The 23,416-nt window shown below is 33.5% G+C and overlaps 1 protein-coding gene and 1 non-coding gene across 2 annotated transcripts in view; both read right to left on the reverse strand.

Moving 5' to 3' along the window:
- Window positions 1-1,815: 1,815 nt before the first annotated feature.
- LOC139860155 (uncharacterized) overlaps window positions 1,816-23,416 on the reverse strand; it is a 38,891-nt gene continuing 17,290 nt past the window's right edge. Inside the window, exon 10 of the mRNA XM_071848927.1 lies at window positions 1,816-2,264. Within this exon, the coding sequence (XP_071705028.1) occupies window positions 1,816-2,264 (449 nt within the window). The remainder of the gene's footprint in view (window positions 2,265-23,416) is intronic.
- Window positions 6,151-6,257, reverse strand: LOC139860870 (small nucleolar RNA R71). Its single transcript, XR_011763491.1, has one exon. It is a non-coding gene; the product is annotated as a small nucleolar RNA R71 (small nucleolar RNA).

Genomic DNA, 23,416 nt, shown 5'->3' on the forward strand with positions numbered 1-23,416 from the left:
GTCATGTTACATAATATTTTAGCTCTTAACAAATTAATAACTTAAAACAGGACTTAAAGGGACATGTAAAGTCACATGGAATGAGGGACACTCGATACGAATCACCGTACCACTCGCAACACTCACACATGTTTTTTACAGGAATGTTTTTGACATTTTTCGGGGCTGTTTCGAGGCATGATTTTGACACAATTTTCACAGGCCAAAATATTATAATTTCCTCAATTAACAAACATAATTAGCAACCTTGTTAGTACATCCAAAATGAGGAAAACATAACACAATATATAGACTAACAAATATAATGAATTTCCAAATAAACATGTCATACTAATACTTTTTATACACAATTCGAAACAAGATTTTTAGAGGAAAGATATACCGAAGCGATCCTAAAACCACCTAGAATATCCGTACCTTATGTTGAATGATGAAATTCCAAGGACAACAAAATACCACCAAAGGAGGCGATCACCGAGCCAAACCTAATGAATACGCACATATGAGTACAAAACACATTCAAATAGGGAGTATGTAATATCCTTTATTAATAGTATTACTATATGATTCTTATGTTTTTATTTCTATCCAAATAGTTTCATTTTTTTTTTAATTTAAATATAGTACTAGTAATTTATTACGAAGTATTATTAACTATTAACTGATGGTAATCTGGATCTAAATTAACAAAAACTATTGAAAGGAAAATTGATACTCCGTATTAGATTATGAAAGAGCAATAAACTAATTTTTATTGCTAAATACTACTTCGTACTTCAAACTTAGTATTCAATACTGAGTGGAACTTATACAATACCAAATGATATGTTGCAAGGGTATTAATTTACATGTCGCTTTTCATTTAATTCTATAAGTTCTTGTATATATGTTTAAAAAAGGCATAGAGTTACTACTACCATAAAAATTTATACACTTTAATTTAATCATGTAATAATTTGATGGACTAGTTACATAAAGGTTTTGAATAATCCATTACTAAATATATGACTACCATTTCATTAAGATTAATATTCACAAAAGATGCTTATTTTGTACTCAAAATCTTAACATCTCATCCCTATAATAATTCATGTGATATGTAGTAAATCTAAACTAGTAAGTTGATAAACAAAAGAAAAACAATAAACAAATTATACATCAATAACAAAGATGGTGATTAGTAGTTACCTTTAAAACATGTTCGTGTTAGAACCGAAACTAGACCCGCACATATATTGTACTCTTCTTTGAATATCGCTATTCTCTTCTTCTTTAAAATGATGTTAGGTGGTAGTGAGTAGTAGTATGGGTCTATGGATAGTTTAGTTCATTTCATTTAGTAAACAGAATACTAGATGGATGGTACTAGTAGATATATAATTTTAATAAGACCTATCTCATTCCCTCTTTTAATATATGTTGGCCAACGAAATTTCCATCTAATCTGATGATATGACCTTTCACATTTAAATATTGAATTAAAAATTTTGGTTTTGCATATTAGTACAAAGTTAGTGACAAGTTTGGTGATCTTAATTAATCTATAGCATGATACAAAATCAAGTTAGTTGAGTAGGATACAAAATTAAGTTAGTTTAGTAGGATACAAAATTTAGTTAGTTTATGTTAATTAATTTACCAGTTAACTTATTTACCACTTATTACTTATGTATCTATCTTATATATTTTAATTATTTTAGTTTGAGTTATTTTAATTTGTATGTAAAATCACTAGTTATGAGTTATTGGTTTAGTTTTATAGGATATTACAACTTCACCTACTTAAAAAAATTTCATCCTTGAAATTGAACGAAGTTATAGAATTGAAACGCACCAATTAGCAAACAAATGAGGGTTCTCGGCCCGCATGGTTTTCTCGAGTTCCAAAGTGGCCTCACTAGCAGGATGATTCTTCCATTGCACTTTTACGAAAGGGGTGGAGCTTTTATGAGTTACTCGCTCCTCGCATTCTATAATAGCCTCGGGTTCTTCAACATAAGAAAGATCAGCTCGAATTTCAGAAAAAGGATATTGCACCACGTGCAATGGATGATAGTTGTAACCCCGCAACTGAGATACGTGAAATACGTTATGAACATGAGATAACTGTGGCGGTAATGCTAAACGATAATACACTTCACCAACTCGATCTAATATCTCAAACGGTCCAATATATCGAGGACTGAGCTTTCCTTTCAAACCAAAACGACGTATACCCTTCCAAGGTGACACCTTTAAAAACACCTTATCACCCACTGATAATGCTAAAAACGAACACATATTTCATAGCATTATCCTTCAAGAAAGACAAGCTTTTAGTTGCAATTGTTCTATTTACAAGTGATATTCGTTTAAATAATAAAAGGAGAAGACAAAAAACAGATTCGACGATTTGAAGACGCAAATGACCAAAAAGCTAAAAAGTACAAAGTACAATCCAAGTGGTTCAAATTATTGATGAGAAACGTCTAGAAATTACAAGAGTACAAGCCGCAAAACGCAAAGTACAAGATATTAAATCGTACGAAAGGACGTTCGAAAATCCAGAATCAGGACATGAACCAACTTTCAACGCGCGATGCAGCGGACCTAAAATTACAAGTCAACTATGCACATGAATATAATATAATATTTATATAATTATATAAAATTATATTATAAAAAACCGTCGGCAAGCTAGAAAACAAGATGAAGTGAGCTATCCCAGGAGGCCATGCGATCGCATAGTCTGGTAGTTATAAATCCATGCGATTGCATGGGAAGAAATCACAGGCCAAGTGCTATAAATAGCGAACGAATTGGACGAGTTATTTACACCTTCATTCACTGATCTCTTACTCTCTCTCAATATATTTATATTTATATTTTATAATTATAATTTTAATATTAAGTTAATAATAATAAGGTTATAGTGGCAAATGTTTTAAGTTTGTAAGTCAAAATTCTGTTCGTGTAACATTAAGCGATTAACACTCATTGTAAGTTATGTTCAACCTTTTTAAATTAATGTCTCGTAGCTAAGTTATTATTATGTTTATTTAAGCCGAAGTAATCATGATGTTGGACTAAATATTAAGATGGGGTTATTGGGCTTTGGACCATAATTGGGGTTTGGACAAAAGACCGACACTTGTGAAAATTGGACTATGGGCTATTAATGGGCTTTATATTAATTAAATGATATCTCGTTGATTTAATATAGAGATTTATAATTTGACGTGTTTATATATAACCACATACGCTTGACTGGGTACGGTGGGCGGGATATCTATAAATACTAATAATTATTCATTTGACCGGACACGGGGATGGATTAATAGTCACTGGACTTATTAAAACTGGGGTGGATTACATTCAAGGGTAATTGGTATAATTGTTAACAAAGTATTAAAACTTTGGATTACATGCAGTCGATAACCTGGTGTATTCATTAAACAAAGTATTAAGACCTTGTTACGGTTTAAATCCCCAATTAGTTAGAATATTTGACTTCGGGTATAAGGTTAATTTGGCGAAGACTCTCGCACTTTATAATTATGACCGATGGACTATTATGGACAAAACCAGATATACATATCGAATAATCCAGGACAAAGGACAATTAACCCATGGTAATAAATTAAAATTAACACGTCGAACATCATGATTACGGAAGTTTAAATAAGCATAATTCCTTCAATTTATATCTCATCGTACTTTTATTTATCGTCATTTTATTTATCATACTTTAAATTATTGCACTTTTATTTATCGCATTTTTATTTATCGTCATTTACTTTACGCTTTAAATTAAGTTATATTTATATTTAATATTTTACATTAGGTTTTAATTGTGACTTAAGACATAAAATCGACAAACCGGTCACTAAACGATAAAACCCCTTTTTATAATAATAATAATATTACTTATATATATATATATTTATACAAATATAGTTTAAAATAAATATAGCGTTAAAATTAGCCAGTTTGCTGTAAAACGAACCGGACTTACTAAAAACTACACTACTCTACGATTAGGTACACTGCCTATAAGTGTTATAGTAAGGTTTAGGTATATCCCATTCAATAAATAAATAAATAACTTGTGTAAATTGTATCGTATTTAATAGTATTTCGTAATAAAATTAATAGTATTACGTACCCCTTCGCTTCACACATCAAGTATTTTTGGCGCCGCTGCCGGGGACGCCATAGAATGCTATAAAAAAAATTTATTAGTTTTTAAGCTATTTCTGGAAAAATATATAAGTTTTAAAAAAATATATAAAAACATAAGAAAAAAAATATTTTTCTATATTTTTAAGTGTTTAAGTAAAAAGAAAATATATTTTATTTAATTTATATAAAGTTATAAAAGTATTATTTTTAGTTCTTAAAAATATTAATTTATTTATAATAAATATTACTTATATATTATTTTTATAAATTAAAAATCAAATTAAAATTAAAAGTATTCAGGCCGAAACTGTAGCAGCCCAACAACAAAGGCCTGGTATCCGAGTCCATGCGACCGCATGGCTTTTTATCCCTAAACTCATGCGATCGCATGAGCTGATGGGACAGTTCTGAAACCTCAGCCGACGAATTAGGGTTACGGTTTAATTAATTATTATTATTAATTAATTAGAATTAGGGTTTTAATTTAATAATAATTAGTATTAGTTTTTAATTAAAGTTTTAATTAGTTTTATTAATTTATAAATTAGTACCTTTTTATTAAATAATATAAAAATAATATTTTTATAAAAATTATATTTTTATAACTTTAAGTTTTATTTTTATATTTTGTATCTTTTTATTCGTTTAACTCGTAATTTGTATATTTTTATCGTTCGTAATTAGTTTTAAAATTAGTTTTTGCCGTAGTATTTTATATTCTTAGATTTTTAAGCTTTGCCGTAAAATCCCTTAAGTGCTTTTTCTTTAGATTAAGATTTAGGCGCTTTAGAATTTTACGACGTCACTTATCGCTTTAGTTTTAAATAGATTTTAGTGCCTAATTAAGTTATTGCCGTTTTGGATATAGAATTCCTTGTAAGCTTTAATTCCTTTAGACGCAATTTTTAATATTTAGTTTTTAGACTTTTAAGTTTCGACGCTTTACTTTCTTATTATTATTTTTCGACCTTTTATTTTTCGATGTTTTTCGACGCACTCTTTTTCTTCCTCTTATTTCTCGACGCTCTAGTTTCTAGGACATAGATTTTATCTTCAAAATTTCGGCGAAAAATTATTTTAAGCAGTTAAATTGATAGACTTCGAAATTTTCTGGTTCGTAGTAATAGTTGGATTTGTTAGTGGCGAATTGTGGGCTTCCGATTTAAACGGTCCTGGCTACCTGCTGCATCTATTGGCTATTCGAAACATGGGCAAAATCAGAAAAGTTTATTAATTTGATAACTTATATAATTTTTTATCTTTATAACTAATAGAATATTCAGTAAATGCACCGAGCAAAACGTTCACCACCTTTCATACGTTCCCCACCTGTAACTCGATCAAGACATCTAGCCAACATTGTTGCCGTTGATTTTTCTTTAGAATCATCATCTAGTCGACCAAGTACTCCAATTCAAATTTCTGATAATCCATTCTTTGAACCCGACCTCACAATTGAGAACCCGGAGGATATTCATGGACAATTCAGAGATCCTGAACCACTAATCATTCCTCCTGAACCACAAATTACTCATCCAGAGATTGTCGAGGAAGAAACTATTAAATCAGAATCCTCTAGTGATTCAGATTCAACAAATTCAATCATGGAAAATCAGGAACCTCTAAGTATGGAAGACCGAATGAGGGCTACACGCACTGGCCAAGGTCACGCAATTACCCAATCAGACATTAATGCGCCAGATTATGAAATCAAAGGAGAAAATCCTACACATGGTAACTAATCAATGCCAATTTAGTGGTACACCGAAGGAAGATCCAAACGAACATCTTCGTACCTTTAATAGAATTTGTACTCTATTTAAGATCAGAGAAGTTGAGGATGAACAGATCTATCTCATGTTATTTCTCTGGACATTAAAGGGAGAAGCCAAAGATTGGTTAGAATCGTTACCTGAAGGGGCGATTGATACATGGGATGTATTAGTTGAAAAATTTCTTAAAAGATTGTTTCCGGCATCTAAAGCCGTGAGACTTCAAGGAAAAATTGTTACGTTCACACAAAAGCCAAATGAAACTTTATATGAAGCATGGACAAGATTCGGAAAGTTGTTGAGAGGATGTCCTCAACATGGTTTAGACACTTATCAAATAGTACAAATATTCTACCAAGGATGCGACATTACTACACGAAAAGACATCGACATAGCAGCTGGTGGTTCCATTATGAAGAAAAACGCAACTGAAGCTTACAAAATTATTGATAACACAGCCTCCCACTCACATGAGTGGCATCAAGAAAAAGACATAGTTAGATCATCTAAAGCGGCTAGAGCCGATTCTAGCCATGACTTTTATTCCATTTCCACAAAGTTAGATGCTTTCGAAAGACGAATGGAAAAGATGACTAAAGATATTCACGCAATACGAATTAGTTGTGAGCAGTGTGGAGGACCACATTTGACACAAGATTGTCTCAGTATTGAACAGACAATGTAACAAAGAGAGAATGTTTCATATATGAACCAAAGGCCTGGAAATAATTATTAGAATAATTATCAACCGCCAAGACCAAACTACAATCAAAATCAGAATTATAACCGAAATGTTCCATACAACAACCAACAAGGTCCTAGCAATTAACAAGTATCTAACAATACTTACAACCAGCAAAGACCTATTTTTCCAAATAAACCACCACAAACCCATGATAAAAAGCCAAATTTAGAAGATATGATGTCGAAGCTAGTTGAATCTCAAACGCAGTTTTTCACATCTCAGAAACAAACCAATGAACAAAATGCTCAAGCATTTAGAAATCAACAAGCTTCAATCCAAAATCTGGAACAAGAAGTGAGTAACCTAGCCAGGTTAATTGGAGAAAGAAAACCGGGGAGTCTAACTAGCGATACAAATGCTATCCCCCGGAATGAAACATCTAAAGCCATTACCACAAGAAGTGGTATTACACTTAAACCACCTGAAATACCTGTAATTTCTGATAACTCTATTCCTACTCCACAAGCACCACAGCCTGATCAAGAGAAGGAAACAGAACCGGTAGTTGAAAAGGTTAATGAAGATAACACAGTTAAGGCAAAACCTTATGTTAAACCATACCGACCATCGCTTCCTTACCCGAGTAAAATGAGAAAAGAAAGACTTGAAGCCGAGCAATCCAAATTCTTGGATATGTTTAAACAAATAAATGTCAATCTTCCTTTCATTGATGTGATTTCAAGAATGCCAAGATATGCTAAATTCTTGAAAGATATAATCACAAATAGAAAGAAAATGGAAGAACTCTCGGCCGTTACAATGAATGCTAACTGTTCTGCAGTGTTGTTAAATAAACTACCAGAAAAACTTTCAGATCCAGGAAGTTTCACAATTCCATGTTTTCTGGGTAGTCTTAATTCAATAGAAGTATTGGCAGACTTAGGTGCTAGTATAAATTTAATGCCGTATTCATTATACGCTAAACTAGACCTCGGAGAATTGAAACCAACAAGAATAAGCATACAAATAGCCGATCGATCAGTAAAATATCCTAGAGGGATAATGGAGAACATGCTAGTTAAAGTTGGTACTTTAGTATTTCCAGTAGACTTTGTTATTCTGGACATGGAAGAAGATTCTCGAGTTCCTCTCATATTAGGAAGACCATTCTTAAACACGGCTAAAGCAATAATAGACGTGTTTGGTAAGAAACTGACCCTAAGTATAGAGGACGAGAGTGTTACCTTTTCCGTCGATAGAGCCATGCAACAACCACAATCTGCAGATGATACATGTTATTATATTCAAACTATAGATCCACATGCAGAATTGTTACAAGAATTTCCAGAATTACAAGGAACAGGAGAATGTTCTTTAGGAGAAGGATCTGAACCAATTGATGAAGTTGAAATCTTAGCCGCACTTATGGCTAATGAATACGAACCAACAACAGAAGAACTTCAAATGCTAAAAGAGGAAGACATATATCGATACAAATCATCGATAGAAGAACCACCGATATTAGAGTTAAAGCCACTTTCAACCCATTTGGAATACGCTTATTTACATGGTGAATCTGAATTGCCTGTAATAATATCATCTTCTCTTACTGAAAATGAAAAATCTCGACTCATTTCTGTGCTAAAAGCTCATAAACCAGCTATTGCATGGAAGATTCATGATATTAAAGGTATAAGTCCTTTGTATTGCACATATAAAATCCTTATAGAAGAAGGTCATAAAACATATGTGCAACGCCAATGAAGACTAAATCCTAATATGCAAGATGTTTTTAAGAAAGAAATTATTAAACAGCTAAATGCATGTTTAATTTATCCAATCTTTGATAGTCCATGGGTAAGCCCAGTTCAATGCGTACCTAAGAAGGGTGGCATGACTGTCATCACAAATGAAAAAGATGAGCTTATTCCTACTAGGACTGTAACAGGATGACGTGTCTGTATTGATTATAGAAAATTAAATGACGCCACCAGAAAAGATCACTTTCCCTTACCTTTCATTGATCAAATGTTGGAAAGGTTAGCTGGGAACAGTTACTATTGTTTTCTTGACGGTTTTTCCGGATACTTTCAAATTCTAATCGCACCCGAGGACTAAGAGAAAACCACATTCACGTGCCCTTATGGTACTTTTGCTTACAAACGCATGCCATTTGGACTTTGCAACGCCCCTGCAACCTTTCAAAGGTGCATGATGGCGATTTTTCACGACATGATAGAAGAATGCATGGAAGTTTTCATGGACGACTTTTCAGTCTTCGGTGATACTTTTAAAACATGTCTAGTTAATCTTGAATGAATGCTTATTAGATGCGAGCAATCAAATCTAGTTCTTAATTGGGAGAAATGCCATTTCATGGTTAGAGAAGGCATCGTTCTTGGTCATAAAATTTCAAAGGAAGGAATTGAAGTGGATAGAGCTAAAGTAAATGTAATTGCTAAACTTCCACATCCCACCAATGTTAAAGGAGTTAGGAGTTTTCTAGGGCATGCCGGTTTTTACCGACGTTTCATAAAAGATTTTTCTAAAATTGCCACTCCTATGAATAAACTCTTAGAAAAGGATGCTCCATTCATCTTTTCAGATAAATGCATCAAATATTTTAATATTCTTAAAGAAAAACTCACTAATGCGCTTATCATGATAACTCCAAATTGGAATCTACCATTTGAACTCATGTGCGATGCAAGTGATTTTGCAATGGGAGCCGTTTTAGGACAAAGAATTGAAAAACGATTTCAACCTATTTATTACGCTAGTAAGACGTTACAAGGAGCACAAACGAATTACACAACTACTGAAAAAGAACTCCTTGCTATTGTATTTGCTTTTGACAAATTTCGTTCATATCTTGTTCTAGCTAAAATGGTGGTTTATACCGACCATTCTGCTCTTAGATAACTATTTTTAAAACAAAATGCCAAACCACGATTAATCCGTTGGATCTTACTCTTACAAGAGTTCGATATTGAAATCCGAGACAAAAAGGGAGCAGAAAATCTCGCAGCTGATCATCTTTCTCGTCTTGAAAATCCCGAATTAGAAGTTCTAAATGAATCAGCTATACAAGATAACTTTCCTGATGAATATCTTTTGAAAATCGATTATAATGAAATTCCATGGTTTGCAGACTATGCAAACTACTTAGTATGTGGATTCCTTGAAAAAGGGTTGTCGTACCAAAAATGAAAGAAATTCTTTAGTGACATAAAACACTATTTTTGAGAAGATCCACATTTATTTAAAAGTTGTCCCGATGGAATAATACGCCGATGTGTATTCGGAGATGAAGCTAGTCAAATCTTAAACCATTGTCACACAGGACCAACACGAGGGCATTATGGGCCTCAACTTACAGCAAGGAAAGTCTACGATGTTGGATTCTATTGGCCTACGATTTTCAAAGATGCACACCTTATTTGTAAATCCTGTGATGCATGTCAAAGGGCCGGAAAAATAAGTCAACGTGATGAAATGCCACAAAATGTCATTCAAGTATGTGAAGTATTTGACGTTTGGGGTATTGACTTTATGGGTCCATTTCCAAAATCTCATAATAATCTTTACATTCTCGTTGCCATTGATTATGTATCTAAATGGGCGGAAGCACAAGCTCTCCCAACTAACGATGCACGAGTTGTAGTCAGCTTCTTAAACGTCTTTTTGCAAGGTTCGGAACACCGAAAGCTTTAATAAGTGATCGCGGTACTCATTTTTGTAATAATCAACTTGAAAAAGTTCTCAAAAGATATGGAGTAACTCATAAAATCTCCACTGCTTATCATCCACAAACAAGTGGACAAGTTGAAAATACCAACCGAGCTTTAAAACATATTCTAGAGAAAACCGTAGGATCAAATCCGAAGGAATGGTCCATGAAATTGGAGGATGCACTCTTGGCTTTTAGAACAGCCTACAAAACTCCAATTGGCACCACACCTTTTAAACTTGTTTACGGAAAAGCATGTCACCTTCCAGTAGAAATTGAGCACAAAGCATTTTGGGCTTTGAAGACATGTAATCTTGATTTGCATGAAGCCGGACGTTTACGATTAAGTCAACTAAACGAATTAGAAGAATTAAGACATGATGCATATGAAAATTCGTTAATCTATAAGGAAAGAACGAAGAAATGGCATGATAAAAGAATCAGAAGTTCAAAAGAATTCAAGGAAGGAGACAGAGTCCTTCTTTTTAATTCATGATTCAAGCTATTTCCTGGAAAATTGAAATCAAGATGATCTGGACCATTCATAGTCAAAAGAGTTTTCCCATACGGAACAATAGAGTTAATAAATTCAAATGAGATTGAATTTAAAGTTAATGGTCACAGAGTTAAACATTACATACATGGTCCGATGGAAGTTGATAATGAAGTTAATCATAATTTCACCACCCAAGAAAACCCTCAGAATGAAAACATAAATATGTTGTCAACGACATATGAAAAACCAAAATTGGAAGACCGAGAGGCTTCAAATTGGAGAGGTGAAGAAGAATTTCTATATAAACCTCCCATTCCAAGAAACAAAGAAAAATGTGAACAAGAAGTTAAAGTAGAAGTGAAAAAACCAAGAAAAGATCACCCGAAAAAGGTTAAAAAACCAACTCTACTTACTAAAGTAGGAGACCCAGGTGAATTTATCATTTCTTGCTTGCTTAATGACGGTGCTATGTATAATGGTCTCTCAGATTTAGGAGCAAGTGCAAATGTTATGCCTCTTTCCTTATACAAAAGATTAGGTGTGGGTAAATTAAGACCAACCAGAATAGCTGTTCAATTATTTGACCAAACCATTAAACACCCGGTTGGAATAGCCAATAATTTACTTGCTAAAGTGGGAAGTTTGACCTTTGTTGCAAATTTATTAGTTATTAATATGGAGGAAGACCTTGATATTCCTCTAATTTTAGGTCGCCCATTTTTAGCAACCACCGAGGCATTCTTTGATGTAAGAGAAGGTAGAATGACACTTAGGCATGGTGATAAATCGGTCACCTTTGTGAACCGAAAGTTTAGATCTCCACCAACCAAAACTGTTGAACTAATAAAAACGCCTAAGTGTGGGGAAGATGAAGAAACACCTAATGATGACCCGATAACAAAGAATCCCGTTATTGATACGAAATTAGATGAACCCATTTTTAACAGTGCAACGAAGAAACTTTATAAACGGATTCAAGATGCTAGGATTAAGGGAAACTTTAAGTTATGCAATCGATTAGTATCAAATTTGTCGCCTAAAGAAAAGGCGATATTAATTGAATTTGTGAATGTTACAGAGGAAATCAACAAATGGCTTGAAGCAAAAGTCAGAGATATGCAAGCTGTTGATGTTCCAATTGAAGTTAATAATGAAGTTAATCACAATTTCGATGCCACAGCTAACTAAGTGTGAGGAGATTCAAATATTTTAAAGGATAATATAATGCTGTCTAGGGTTAGATTTTCTTTTTTCGTGTAGTTCTCGAAAATGGAATCCGAATGGTCTTTCCCTGGCAGACCCTAAAGAACTAGTCTTCTCCCTCCATTCTGAATTTTTATTTCTTTTAGGTTTTACGAGATGAAGAATTCCTTTGATCTGACCCATGGTCTACTACTACACGCTATGATTACTAAACGTAATAATAACACTTTCCCGAGTGAATTGGTATCATTCATAAGAGGAAAAATGGACGAAGTAAGAAAAGAACTCAGGAAGAATCATAATAAGATACATTTTGGTAAAGGAAAATCAAAATCCGCAACAAAAAGAAGAGCACGACACCTTGAAAGATGTCATAAATGCGGAAAATGGTCACACGAAGGGAAATGTTTGAACAATCAAACACATTCCAATACCGAGTTCGTTACTTTATGCAGAGAAGGACCATTCATATGTTTAGAAGAAAAGTTATTGAAAATTCGAGGTTACGCTTATGTAGCTATGGAAAACCAAATCGAACAACTCTCTTATGATTCGACTAAAGCAGGTCTCTGAGAATTCTATCTCACAGGTAAGTATGTACAGTTTTTATTTATTTTTATTGCTTTTAACCTTTTGATAATAAACGCTGAATCGTTCGCTATAAAGTATTAAATTGATATTCAATAAAATTAGGTATGCGAAACCGAAATTATTGATATCATACAAAAATTTAATTCATCACTGTGAAATTTACCGTTTATTCATAAGGTATAAATATCTTTAATCAATCAATCCAAAATATTTCAGAAATTCGTCAGGAGTAAAACTAGGTAATATAGCCGAAATTACTTTACCCAAAAGAGGGACGTATATTATTGTAAATATTTGATTGATTAAAGTGGGATAAAAGACCAAAAAGATTTTAATTTTTATTTTTACCTTGTTTAAAAAAAATTAATATATAACTATATTATTTTCAAATCTAAGATTGTAAAAATATTAATATTTATATAAAATTTTATGCATTTTAAATTTAAGTTTGGTGTGAATTTAAAAACAAAAATGTACTTTATTTCATTAAGTTAAAAATTTGATATCTAAAATTCATCGTGAGTTGAAGACTAGGTCGTTGAACCGAAATTGCTTTACTCGATGGCGGGGCGAGAAATTTTATTATCATTATTTTTAATTTTATTGATCTAAAGTATGCCAAAAACATAAAAAAAAAACAAAACCAAAAATCTTTGCTTTTAAAACAATCGCTTTGAAATTGAAAATTTTAAAATTTTGACAAGGGACAAACTAGTAAACGTACCGAAACGACCTCATTCTAAATATCAAGGAACACAAGATTTTAAAATTAATTAATTAATTGTTTTTATTAGTTAAAGATTTATATATAAAAAAAAGACCCCATGCGATCTCATGGGGTTTACCCAGAAAAACCATGCGATCGCATGGAGCTTAAAAACAGATCAGATACAAAAAGCTCAACGAGCTGCTCTCTGTCTCATAACACCCACACACACATCCACGAAAACACACACACAAACACCCTAAAATCTTCAATTTTTCACCAAAATCATTCAAATTTCGTGCTATAATCCGTTCCAATCATGCCTTTCTTCTGATGGGGAAGCAAAAAGGTAGAAATTTCACCTCTAAACTCCTAAATTTCCTAATTTGTGTGATAATTATAATTAATTGTTCTAATTTAATTTTGATGATTTCTAGCTTAATTAGAGTTAAACTGTTAGTATATTATGCTTGTATAACCTAGATTGATGTTATTTGTCATGATTTGAAGCCTTAAACTTCAAAATTTTTAGAAATCTAGGGTTTGTGTTCTTGAGCAATTTGGGGCTTTTTGATATAAACAGGTTATGGCCGATTTTTGTTATGAATTATTGCTAAATTAAGTAGTGTAACATGTTTAGGTTGCTAAATAATCCAAACTTTGATCCTAAACATGATTTTTGAGCATCAAAGTGGACTTTTTAAGTCTAAAATTCATGAACTTGATTAAATTGATGTAATTGCCATTTGAAACTTGTTTAATTGCTAGTAATGGTTATTTTAACATGTTATTTGAGTTGAGTGTTTATGAACTTTTTATACCTTTTCATATATGCTTATTTGAAAAATTGTAGAATTGATAAAAATATGAAAATGAGTATAAGTTTAATATGGATTAAACATGTTATTGTAATTGTTTTAATTTGTTATTTTGCTAACACTGATGCATATTTGGATGCACAAATTTTGTGTTTAATGTATTTTGCAGAGAAATACAGATACGGATGGTGCATCATCGTCTAGACATCTTGAACAAGAACCTGAACAAGAACCTGATCAAGAACCACAACCGGAACCACAACCTGAGCAACAACAACATTATGATCAACACATGCTATATTATGAGCCGGAACCACTATTTTACACTCATTATCGTCAATTTCAGCCTCACCCGAGGATTATGCACCCACTTATCGATGACCAACAGTTACATCCCAATCTAAGATTCGATCGTTGTTGGACAGAATACCCTAAATTTCAAAAGAACGTGCACATTATTTACCACAAAAATATTGAAATGCCTCGAGTAATCGATTGGGAGCCTTTGGAAGCGGTTAACCTAGCCAAACCGGTTAGGGATTTACTAGTTCAGAGGTATGGTAGCTCTACATTTGACGATTGGATCCACTTATTTACTACACGTAGAACTATATATAGAGAATGGTGTGTTGAATTGCTTAGCACTATAGAGTTAAATAATGAAGTTACTATGATAGGTGATAAAAGTTTTATTAGATTTCTTTTAGGAGGTACAATGTACAGAATGTCCATGTTAGACATGGCTAGAGCTCTATTAATCTACACCCCCGCTGAAATTATTACACCTGATTGTAATAGTTTAATTACTGAAGGTGAAATAGTAGATAGGAATTTTGACGCTAACGTCATATGGAGGCGTATGTCAAGATTTAGGGAATTTATGCGGGGTGGAAGACACTCCTACTTAGATATTGATAGAGCAGAGCTCCAAGTAATACATATATTCTTAGCGAACTCGATTACACAAAGGGGTAGAAACAAGGAAAAAATGACCTTAAACGATTTATTTTACCTTAAGTGTATTCGAGACCCGAGGAGCTTTGTTAACATTCCTTATTGCGTAGGCCACTATTTGTCTAACGTTGTTGAGGGTATGCAAGCAGGAAGTATTATAGGAGGAGGTATTTTTGTTACTCTCATTGGAGAGTACTTAGGTGTAGATAAAGAGCATGGGGGTCTGATGGTAGAGATTGAGGAACAAGCCGAGAGCATAGGCTTGCAGGTTTATCAAGGTGCAAAGGTACTAAAACGGAGGCACAATATGCCAATACCATATCAGGGCACCCATCCACAGGTAGAGAGGGGTTCGGATGAGGAGATGGAGGAAGCAGATGACATTAGGGATGTCATTAGGGATAATTATACTGATGTCTTCCAGCATGATGAGGTGGAAATGAATAAGTAGACTAGGCATCATCAGTATGAGCAGTGGAGAGCCAGGGATGAGTATGAGCACTCCAGGCGACGCCAACACGATAGCTGGCAAGTTCATCAGCACCAAATCATGAGCCAGCTATCATATCAGGTACCACATAACTATATCCCGACTCGGCCTGCTTTTTATCCACCACATCAGCCCGACATGCGACCACCCTTTGACCTGTACGACCCCAATCAAGCCTACCAGGATACCTATCACCAACCATGGAACCCAAGCGATGATATGAACTGGAATCAGTATCCAAATCAATAGTGTTCCATTGGTGATTTCTTATTTTTTTTTATTTTTATCTATTTATGTTAAACATTTAACATTTTGATACTTTTATGTAATGTTTAACATTTTTATTATTTTGTACTAATATTTCATTTTTGTAAATTGAAAGTGGGATATTAAGTCCCATTTCAAAATACCATGCATATTTATATTTGTATTGTACGTATTTTATTTCATGTACACAACAGGGTAAAACAACGAACTTTCAAAAACTGGCATTAAGTTCAGCAAAAGTAACTAATTTTGACGACAAGATGCAAAATAAATGTGATATAACAACTGCAGGAATGAACAAATGATGTGCACCATTTATCATTCAAACAAACAACAATATATTTGAAAACTTTGGTAAAATTTAATTATTTTTCTACGCTAATCACCCTCACTAATTTAAATTGTTACTGATTTCTTGCAAATGAGGGCATTGCAAGATCTTAAGTGTGGGAAGGGATTAAATTCTTTCAGTTTTAAAAATTTGACTTATACACTTGGTTTAATAGTCATCGTTAAACTTTACTAGTAACGCAGTAGTTGTATTAGAATCTAGTGCTCTCTGATAATAAAGAACAGCCCTAGTCTTATATACTGACTAACCACTTCTAGTAAAATTTTTAAAAATTTTCAACTAAATGAACTCAAAATCATGTTTATACATATTTATGAACGATAAAACTAGGTGTTAACACCGAAATTATTGTTACCTCGGAAAGGACATAAATTGAGGAACAACCCAAAACGCTTGAATTCATTTAAAATGGAATAGAAGAGAATAAAAAGGCAAAGAAAGAAAAACAAAACCCAAGTGTGGGAAAAATTTACCTAGTTATTTAAAACATATATCACATATTTTTGTACAAATAATTGAAGATACTTTTGTTTTGGACAATAATAATCAGTTTTACCAAGTTTATTGTAATATAAATGGAATTTAAAAGGAAGTAAAGTCTTCCGAGAAAAAGACACGCGCTTCTTGATTTAGGTCAGAAAGTTGTCGTCCAGAACAGTTGTAGAGTCTACGAAAAACCTTGAAAAGTTTTCTTGAATATCAGCTGGAAATCCACGGACTTCAGCATCAAACAGGGTCGCCATGTGGTCAGACATTTAATAACCATGAGAGGTTCTGTCTCGTACAATGGGGGGCACCGTATAAATTAGCTTATAAGACTAATGAATCAGATCCCCAGAAAGGATAATCTCCTTAAAGATCAAAAAATCAGCTTTTAAGCCTGATATTACTCAATCCTTGAGATTGACCTTAAAGATTGAGAATTACAAACTCATGGAATTCGATGATATCTAAACTCGAGCTTGAACGAGAAAATATTTTGATCAAATTACAAACCGATTTGTTTTCTGAAAACCCATTTTCAATGCGTTCATTACCATTGAACGTAAAATCTTAGGAATTCACCAAAATTCATTAGGTCACCTGAACCAAATCGGGTGTCAACCGTAAGAATGATGGTTGCATAGCATGGTCGAAGACAGGACCTTGTGTCAGACCAAAAAATTATAGGGTGATCTTTGCTATTACTCCTACAAAGGATAGTAATTGCATCCGACACATTTTTGACCATAATTATCTGCATGTCATGAGACATTGCCTTAATAGTTGCTTGTTCAACGCTTTCCTTTACAACCGGACGGTAGTTTACCGAAAGGTAATATACGGAGCAAGTATACTGGACATGTTGCTTTCCTAATACAAGGTTAGCAAGCGGGTGACACAAAACCATAAGTTTTGAGCTAAAATTTTAAAATCTGAAACCCACAAAACCCACAAAAATATTTTGCAAACACCGATGAAGGGTTATTCCGGAAAACTTATCTAGGGTAAAAGCTAGATTGAATTTTCATTGATCAGATGTTTTCATAAAGATCCAATTTACTAAAGGATCTAAATTTTTATAGTCATGTGGGACTGTAAACCACAACGTTACTATCATTGTTCATACCGCCGTATCAAAATCACTGATGTACAAAGTGTGAAGAATAAAGAAGTGATTCTAGTAAAGTTATATTCAAGTTCTATATTGATTGAGGACAAGCAACGCTCAAGTGTGAGAATATTTGATAATGCTAAAAACGAACACATATTTCATAGCATTATCCTTCAAGAAAGACAAGCTTTTATTTGCAATTGTTCTATTTACAAGTGATATTCGTTTAAATAATAAAAGGTGAAGACAAAAGACAGATTCGACGATTTGAAGACGCAAATGCCCAAAAAGCTAAAAAGTACAAAGTACAATCCAAGTGGTTCAAATTATTGATGAGAAACGTCTAGAAATTACAAGAGTACGAGCCGCAAAATGAAAAGTACAAGATATTAAATCGTACGAAAGGACGTTCAAAAATCCGGAACCAGGACATGAACCAACTTTCAACGCGTGACGCAACGGACCTAAAATTACAAGTCAACTATGCACATGAATATAATATAATATGTATATAATTATATAAAATTATATATATTATATTATTAAAAACCGTTGGCAAGCTAGAAAACAAGATGAAGTGAGCTGTCCCAGGAGGTTATAAATCCATGCAATCGCATGGGAAGAAATCACAGGCCAAGTGCTGAATAGCGAGCGAATTGGACGAGTTATTTACACCTTCATTCACTGATCTCTTACTCTCTCTCAATATATTTATATTTATATTTTATAATTTTAATTTTAATATTAAGTTAATTATAATAAGGTTATAGTGGCAAATGTTTTAAGTTTGTAAGTCGAAATTCTGTCCGTGTAACACTACGCGATTAATACTCATTGTAAGTTATGTTCAACCTTTTTAAATTAATGTCTCGTAGCTAAGTTATTATTATGTTTATTTAAGCCAAAGTAATCGTGATGTTGGACTAAATATTAAGATGGGGTTATTGGGCTTTGGACCATAATTGGGGTTTGGACAAAAGACCGACACTTGTGGAAATTGGACTATGGGCTATTAATGGGCTTTATATTAATTAAATGATATCTCGTTGATTTAATATAGAGATTTATAATTTGACTTGTTTATATATAACCACATACGCTTGACTGGGTACGGTGGGCGGGATATCTATAAATACTAATAATTATTCATTTGACCGGACACGAGGATGGATTAATAGTCACTGGTCTTATTAAAACAGGAGTGGATTACATTCAACGGTAATTGGTGTAATTGTTAACAAAGTATTAAAACTTTGGATTACATGCAGTCGATAACCTGGTGTATTCATTAAACAAAGTATTAAGACCTTGTTACGGTTTAAATTCCCAATTAGTTGGAATATTTGACTTCAGGTATAAGGTTAATTTGGTGAAGACTCTCGTGAAGGTATTTCGTATGCCCGAGAGACATATTAAATTAATGTGGCTAATATGTTATGATCCAAGTATGGTAATACCCAATAACAAGCTTACCGACTCCTTATATGTATTTAATCTTAACGATTGGATTGTTAAATAAATACGCGACACTTAAACTTTGGAAAATCGGTTTTCTAAAATATTATTACTTGAGATAAATTATTTGGATAATTTATATTTAATTATTTATAGGTTTAAATAATTATGTTGTGTTATATTTTATAAAAGGTTATAAAATATATAAGTAACAAAATATATGTATATATATTTATACATGGGTTTATAAATATTGTTTTATAAAACAATTTGCATATTATAATGCCCATGATGTGTGCAGAATTTGGGACTCCAAGAGAGAGCTCACATGCTTATTTTGCTACTTCCTATATACACAACTTCATAGGTGCATGTCTCACACTTGAACCAAGGCTTGACTCACTTTCTCTCAAGTAATACTAGACTTTTATACTTGTAAAAAACGGCACAGAATTCTGCTCTAAATGAGCTGAAGGCCGTGGCCTATTAGGGACTCAAGGGAGTTCATATTTTGGTTTTTACAAGCTCATATCTAGTGTCAATCATATCCTAACTAATTACAAAGGTGTTGGTGCAAAGCTTGGGGTATAACTACTTGAGGTTTCATAGTTTTGGAGCTCCATTTATCATCATCTTCATCATCATCTATCATCAAGCTAGGAGAAGGTATAAACTCTTTTCTTGCTTGTAGTTTGTAAGTATGTTTCACAACTTGATCCAAATTGGGATTTAACTTTAATTGGTTAAATATATACATGTTCTTAATTGGTAATTAACATGCTTCCGCTTTCTTATTTCTTAAAATGGTTTAAGTATTATATGAACTTGTTAAATCCCAACAATGGTATCTAGAGCCGAAGTTGTTGAAATATGCTTCGAGATGATTATTAAACTCACTATATATTTTGCATTTTATGTACATGCATGATTGTAAAATGCAAAAATTTATAGTTTTGGGTGGGTTTATTATATGGCCGAATTTATGGAGTCCTAAAAGTGGGTTTTGGTTCTCCCATTTGGTTCATACTTGGTTGTATGTTAAAGTTCATAATCTAAGCCTTGACCTTGTGTTTGGTTGCATGCATGGTTGATTTATATTTATTCAATTGGTTTGTAATAATATTTATTCATTTGGCATGTAATAATTCATTTGGTTATGTAATTTATTTTATATTTGGAATGTAAAATAGATTAGGTTGTAATTTCATTTTTTAGACAAAAATGTATTAGGATATATTTTGTAAAATGATGAAGATAATGAAGACTTGAAGAACATATGAAGAAGCATTTGGATGCAATATTAAGTGGGAGATTTAAAATCTCCTACTTTGTGTAATTACCCCTTACCCGGTGGCATTTTGTTTTCGGCTAAACAAAATGCTTACCAAAAGGCTTGATTGTGAACATGTTGTTTTGCATGCTTGGTTGTTTATTGTATGATTGTGGATTGTATGTATGCTACAAGTTAATCACACAAGTTAACAACAAACTAAAATGACAATTTAATTGGTTAAATTTAACATTATTAACACGTGCAAAAGTACAATTTAATTGGTTAAATTGAAATGGCAAAAGACATTAATAAATGGTTATTAAGAATTAGAAACGGATTGCACATATAAAATGGTTTATATCAAAGTAATAAAATTGGCATTGTTACATGACATGAAAATGGATTTTCATAAGAACCATACACTAAATGCATGTTGGTGTATGGCATCAAAGTTTTCTCAAACTAGAAATAATGAAAACTTAAAATCCCTTTAACAAACAAGGTAAACAAGTTAAACGCCATCCTTTTATGTGACACTTAGACATATTAGGGAACTCATGATGGGATAAAGGTCACCTAACCGTCATGAACAAACTAATATGATTAAGGTGAATTTTGCATGCTTGTGGGATAAAGGTCACCTAACCACTTGCATGTTAAGTTTACACAAGTAGGACGACTTGATTTGGAAATCATGAACTTAGGGTTACCGAAGCATGATGAACAAATAGGCGTTGATGGGATAATATGCCATGCAAAAGGATTGCATGATCCCATAACTTAGAAGTTGCAAAAGGATTGCAATTGTCATATAATGACTACCTAGCTAAATCAAATGACGGGATAAAGGTCACCTAACCGAAATTTGGTTTACCGTTGGATTCTAAAATTTAATAAATATCAATTGGATTTAAAGGGTATTGATTGTTAAATTAAAATTGATACTTAAACAACTTTGTTAAATTTTGTAGATGGCCGCAAATAACAACAACATTCCAAACGCACCTATTAACTTGAACAACCTATCATTAAGGTCTCTCCTCGAGAAAGACAAACTCAACCATACGAACTTTATGGATTGGTTTCACAATCTTAGGATTATCCTCAAACTTGAGGATAAGGCGTATGTGTTGGAAGACCCCATTCCCGATCAACCCAACGAGGATGATACGAAAGGTATGGCTTATTGGGATAAGTATTGCGCCGATTCGGTGCAAGTCGCTTGCCTAATGCTTGGGACTATGATACCCGAACTCCAAAAGGATTTCGAGCATCATACTGCATACGACATGATCACGCAATTGAAGGAGATGTTCCTTCAACAAGCATGTGTCGAGCACTTCGAGACCGTTCGAGCGCTTCATGCATGCCGTATGGACGACTCCCAATCCGTTTCATCTTATGTCCTCAAGATGAAAAGCCTCATTGATCGCGCAAATCGTCTTAATCTCAACATATCTAATGAGCTAGCCACGGATCTTATCCTAAACTCCTTGTCAAAGAGGTTTGACCAATTTGTAATTAATTACAATATGAATGGGATGGATAAGACCATTGGCGAACTTCATGGCATGCTTAGGACGGCGGAAACTCGCATGGGTAAGAGGGCTTCACCCGTGCTAATGATCAATGATGGTGGGTCCAAAGGTAACAACACCTCTAAGCCAAAGGCGGCTAAGAGGAAAGGACCCGCCCATCAAGGCAAGGGAAAGGGGAGGATGGTTACCCCAACCAAAAACAAGAACAAGAAGCAAAAGGTTGCCAGACAAGCAAACCCCAAGGAAGACCCGTGCTTCGGTTGCGGTGAAATGGGTCACTGGAAACGCAACTGCCCGGTCTACCTCAAGGAGTTGAAAGAAAAGAGGGATGCGGGGCAAACCTCATGTAATATATATATGGTATATATAGAGCTTAGTATTACTTCTTCTAATACATGGGTATTAGACACTGGATGTGAAACTCACATTTGCAATTCTTTGCAGGGGTTCAAAAGAAGTAGCAAGCAAACGGGAACATCAAGTCTCTTTATGGGTAATGGAGCCAAAGTGTAAGTAAAGGCTCAAGGAGACTTTGTATTAAAGCTTCCAAGTGGTTTGGAACTTATTTTGAACAATGTTTTGTATGCACCGGATTTATGTCGAAACATTATTTCAGTTTCTCGTTTAAAACAATGTGGTTTTTATCTTAATTTTGTTAATGATGATATCCACGTTTATTTAGATAATGTATTCTATTTTAAGGCATCGCCTTCAAATGAAATTTATGAATTGGTTCATGATGACACATCATCTAGTAGCTCAATATACCATACTAGCACCAAGAAACTCAAAAGGGATTTGAGTGATTCCTACTTATGGCATTGTCGCCTTGGTCACATAAACAAGAATCGAATGCATACACTTCAAAAGAATGGCCTTTTGAAATCAAATGAACTAGACTCATTTGATGTATGTGAATCTTGTTTACAAGGCAAAATGACTAAAGCACCTTTCAAAGGGACCTACGAAAGGGCTAAAGACTTATTGGGATTAATACATTCGGATGTATGTGGACCCTTTAAGCCCATAACTAGGAATGGTGAAAGATACTTCGTTACTTTCATTGATGACTTCAGTCATTTCGGATATGTCTACTTGTTAAGACATAAGGACGAAACTTTTGAAGCATTCAAAGAGTATCAAAACGAAGTACAAAATCAACTCAATAAGACAATCAAGGTACTTCGTACCAATAGAGGAGGTGAATACCTAAGCGATGCCTTCCAAGATCATCTTAGAAGTTGTGGGATTATCTCGCAACTTACTCCACCCGGGACACCACAGCTTAATGGTGTGCCCGAAAGGAGGAACCGAACCCTAATGGATATGGT

This window comes from Rutidosis leptorrhynchoides, chromosome 7, assembly GCF_046630445.1.
Source record: "Rutidosis leptorrhynchoides isolate AG116_Rl617_1_P2 chromosome 7, CSIRO_AGI_Rlap_v1, whole genome shotgun sequence".
Lineage (NCBI taxonomy): Eukaryota > Viridiplantae > Streptophyta > Magnoliopsida > Asterales > Asteraceae > Rutidosis > Rutidosis leptorrhynchoides.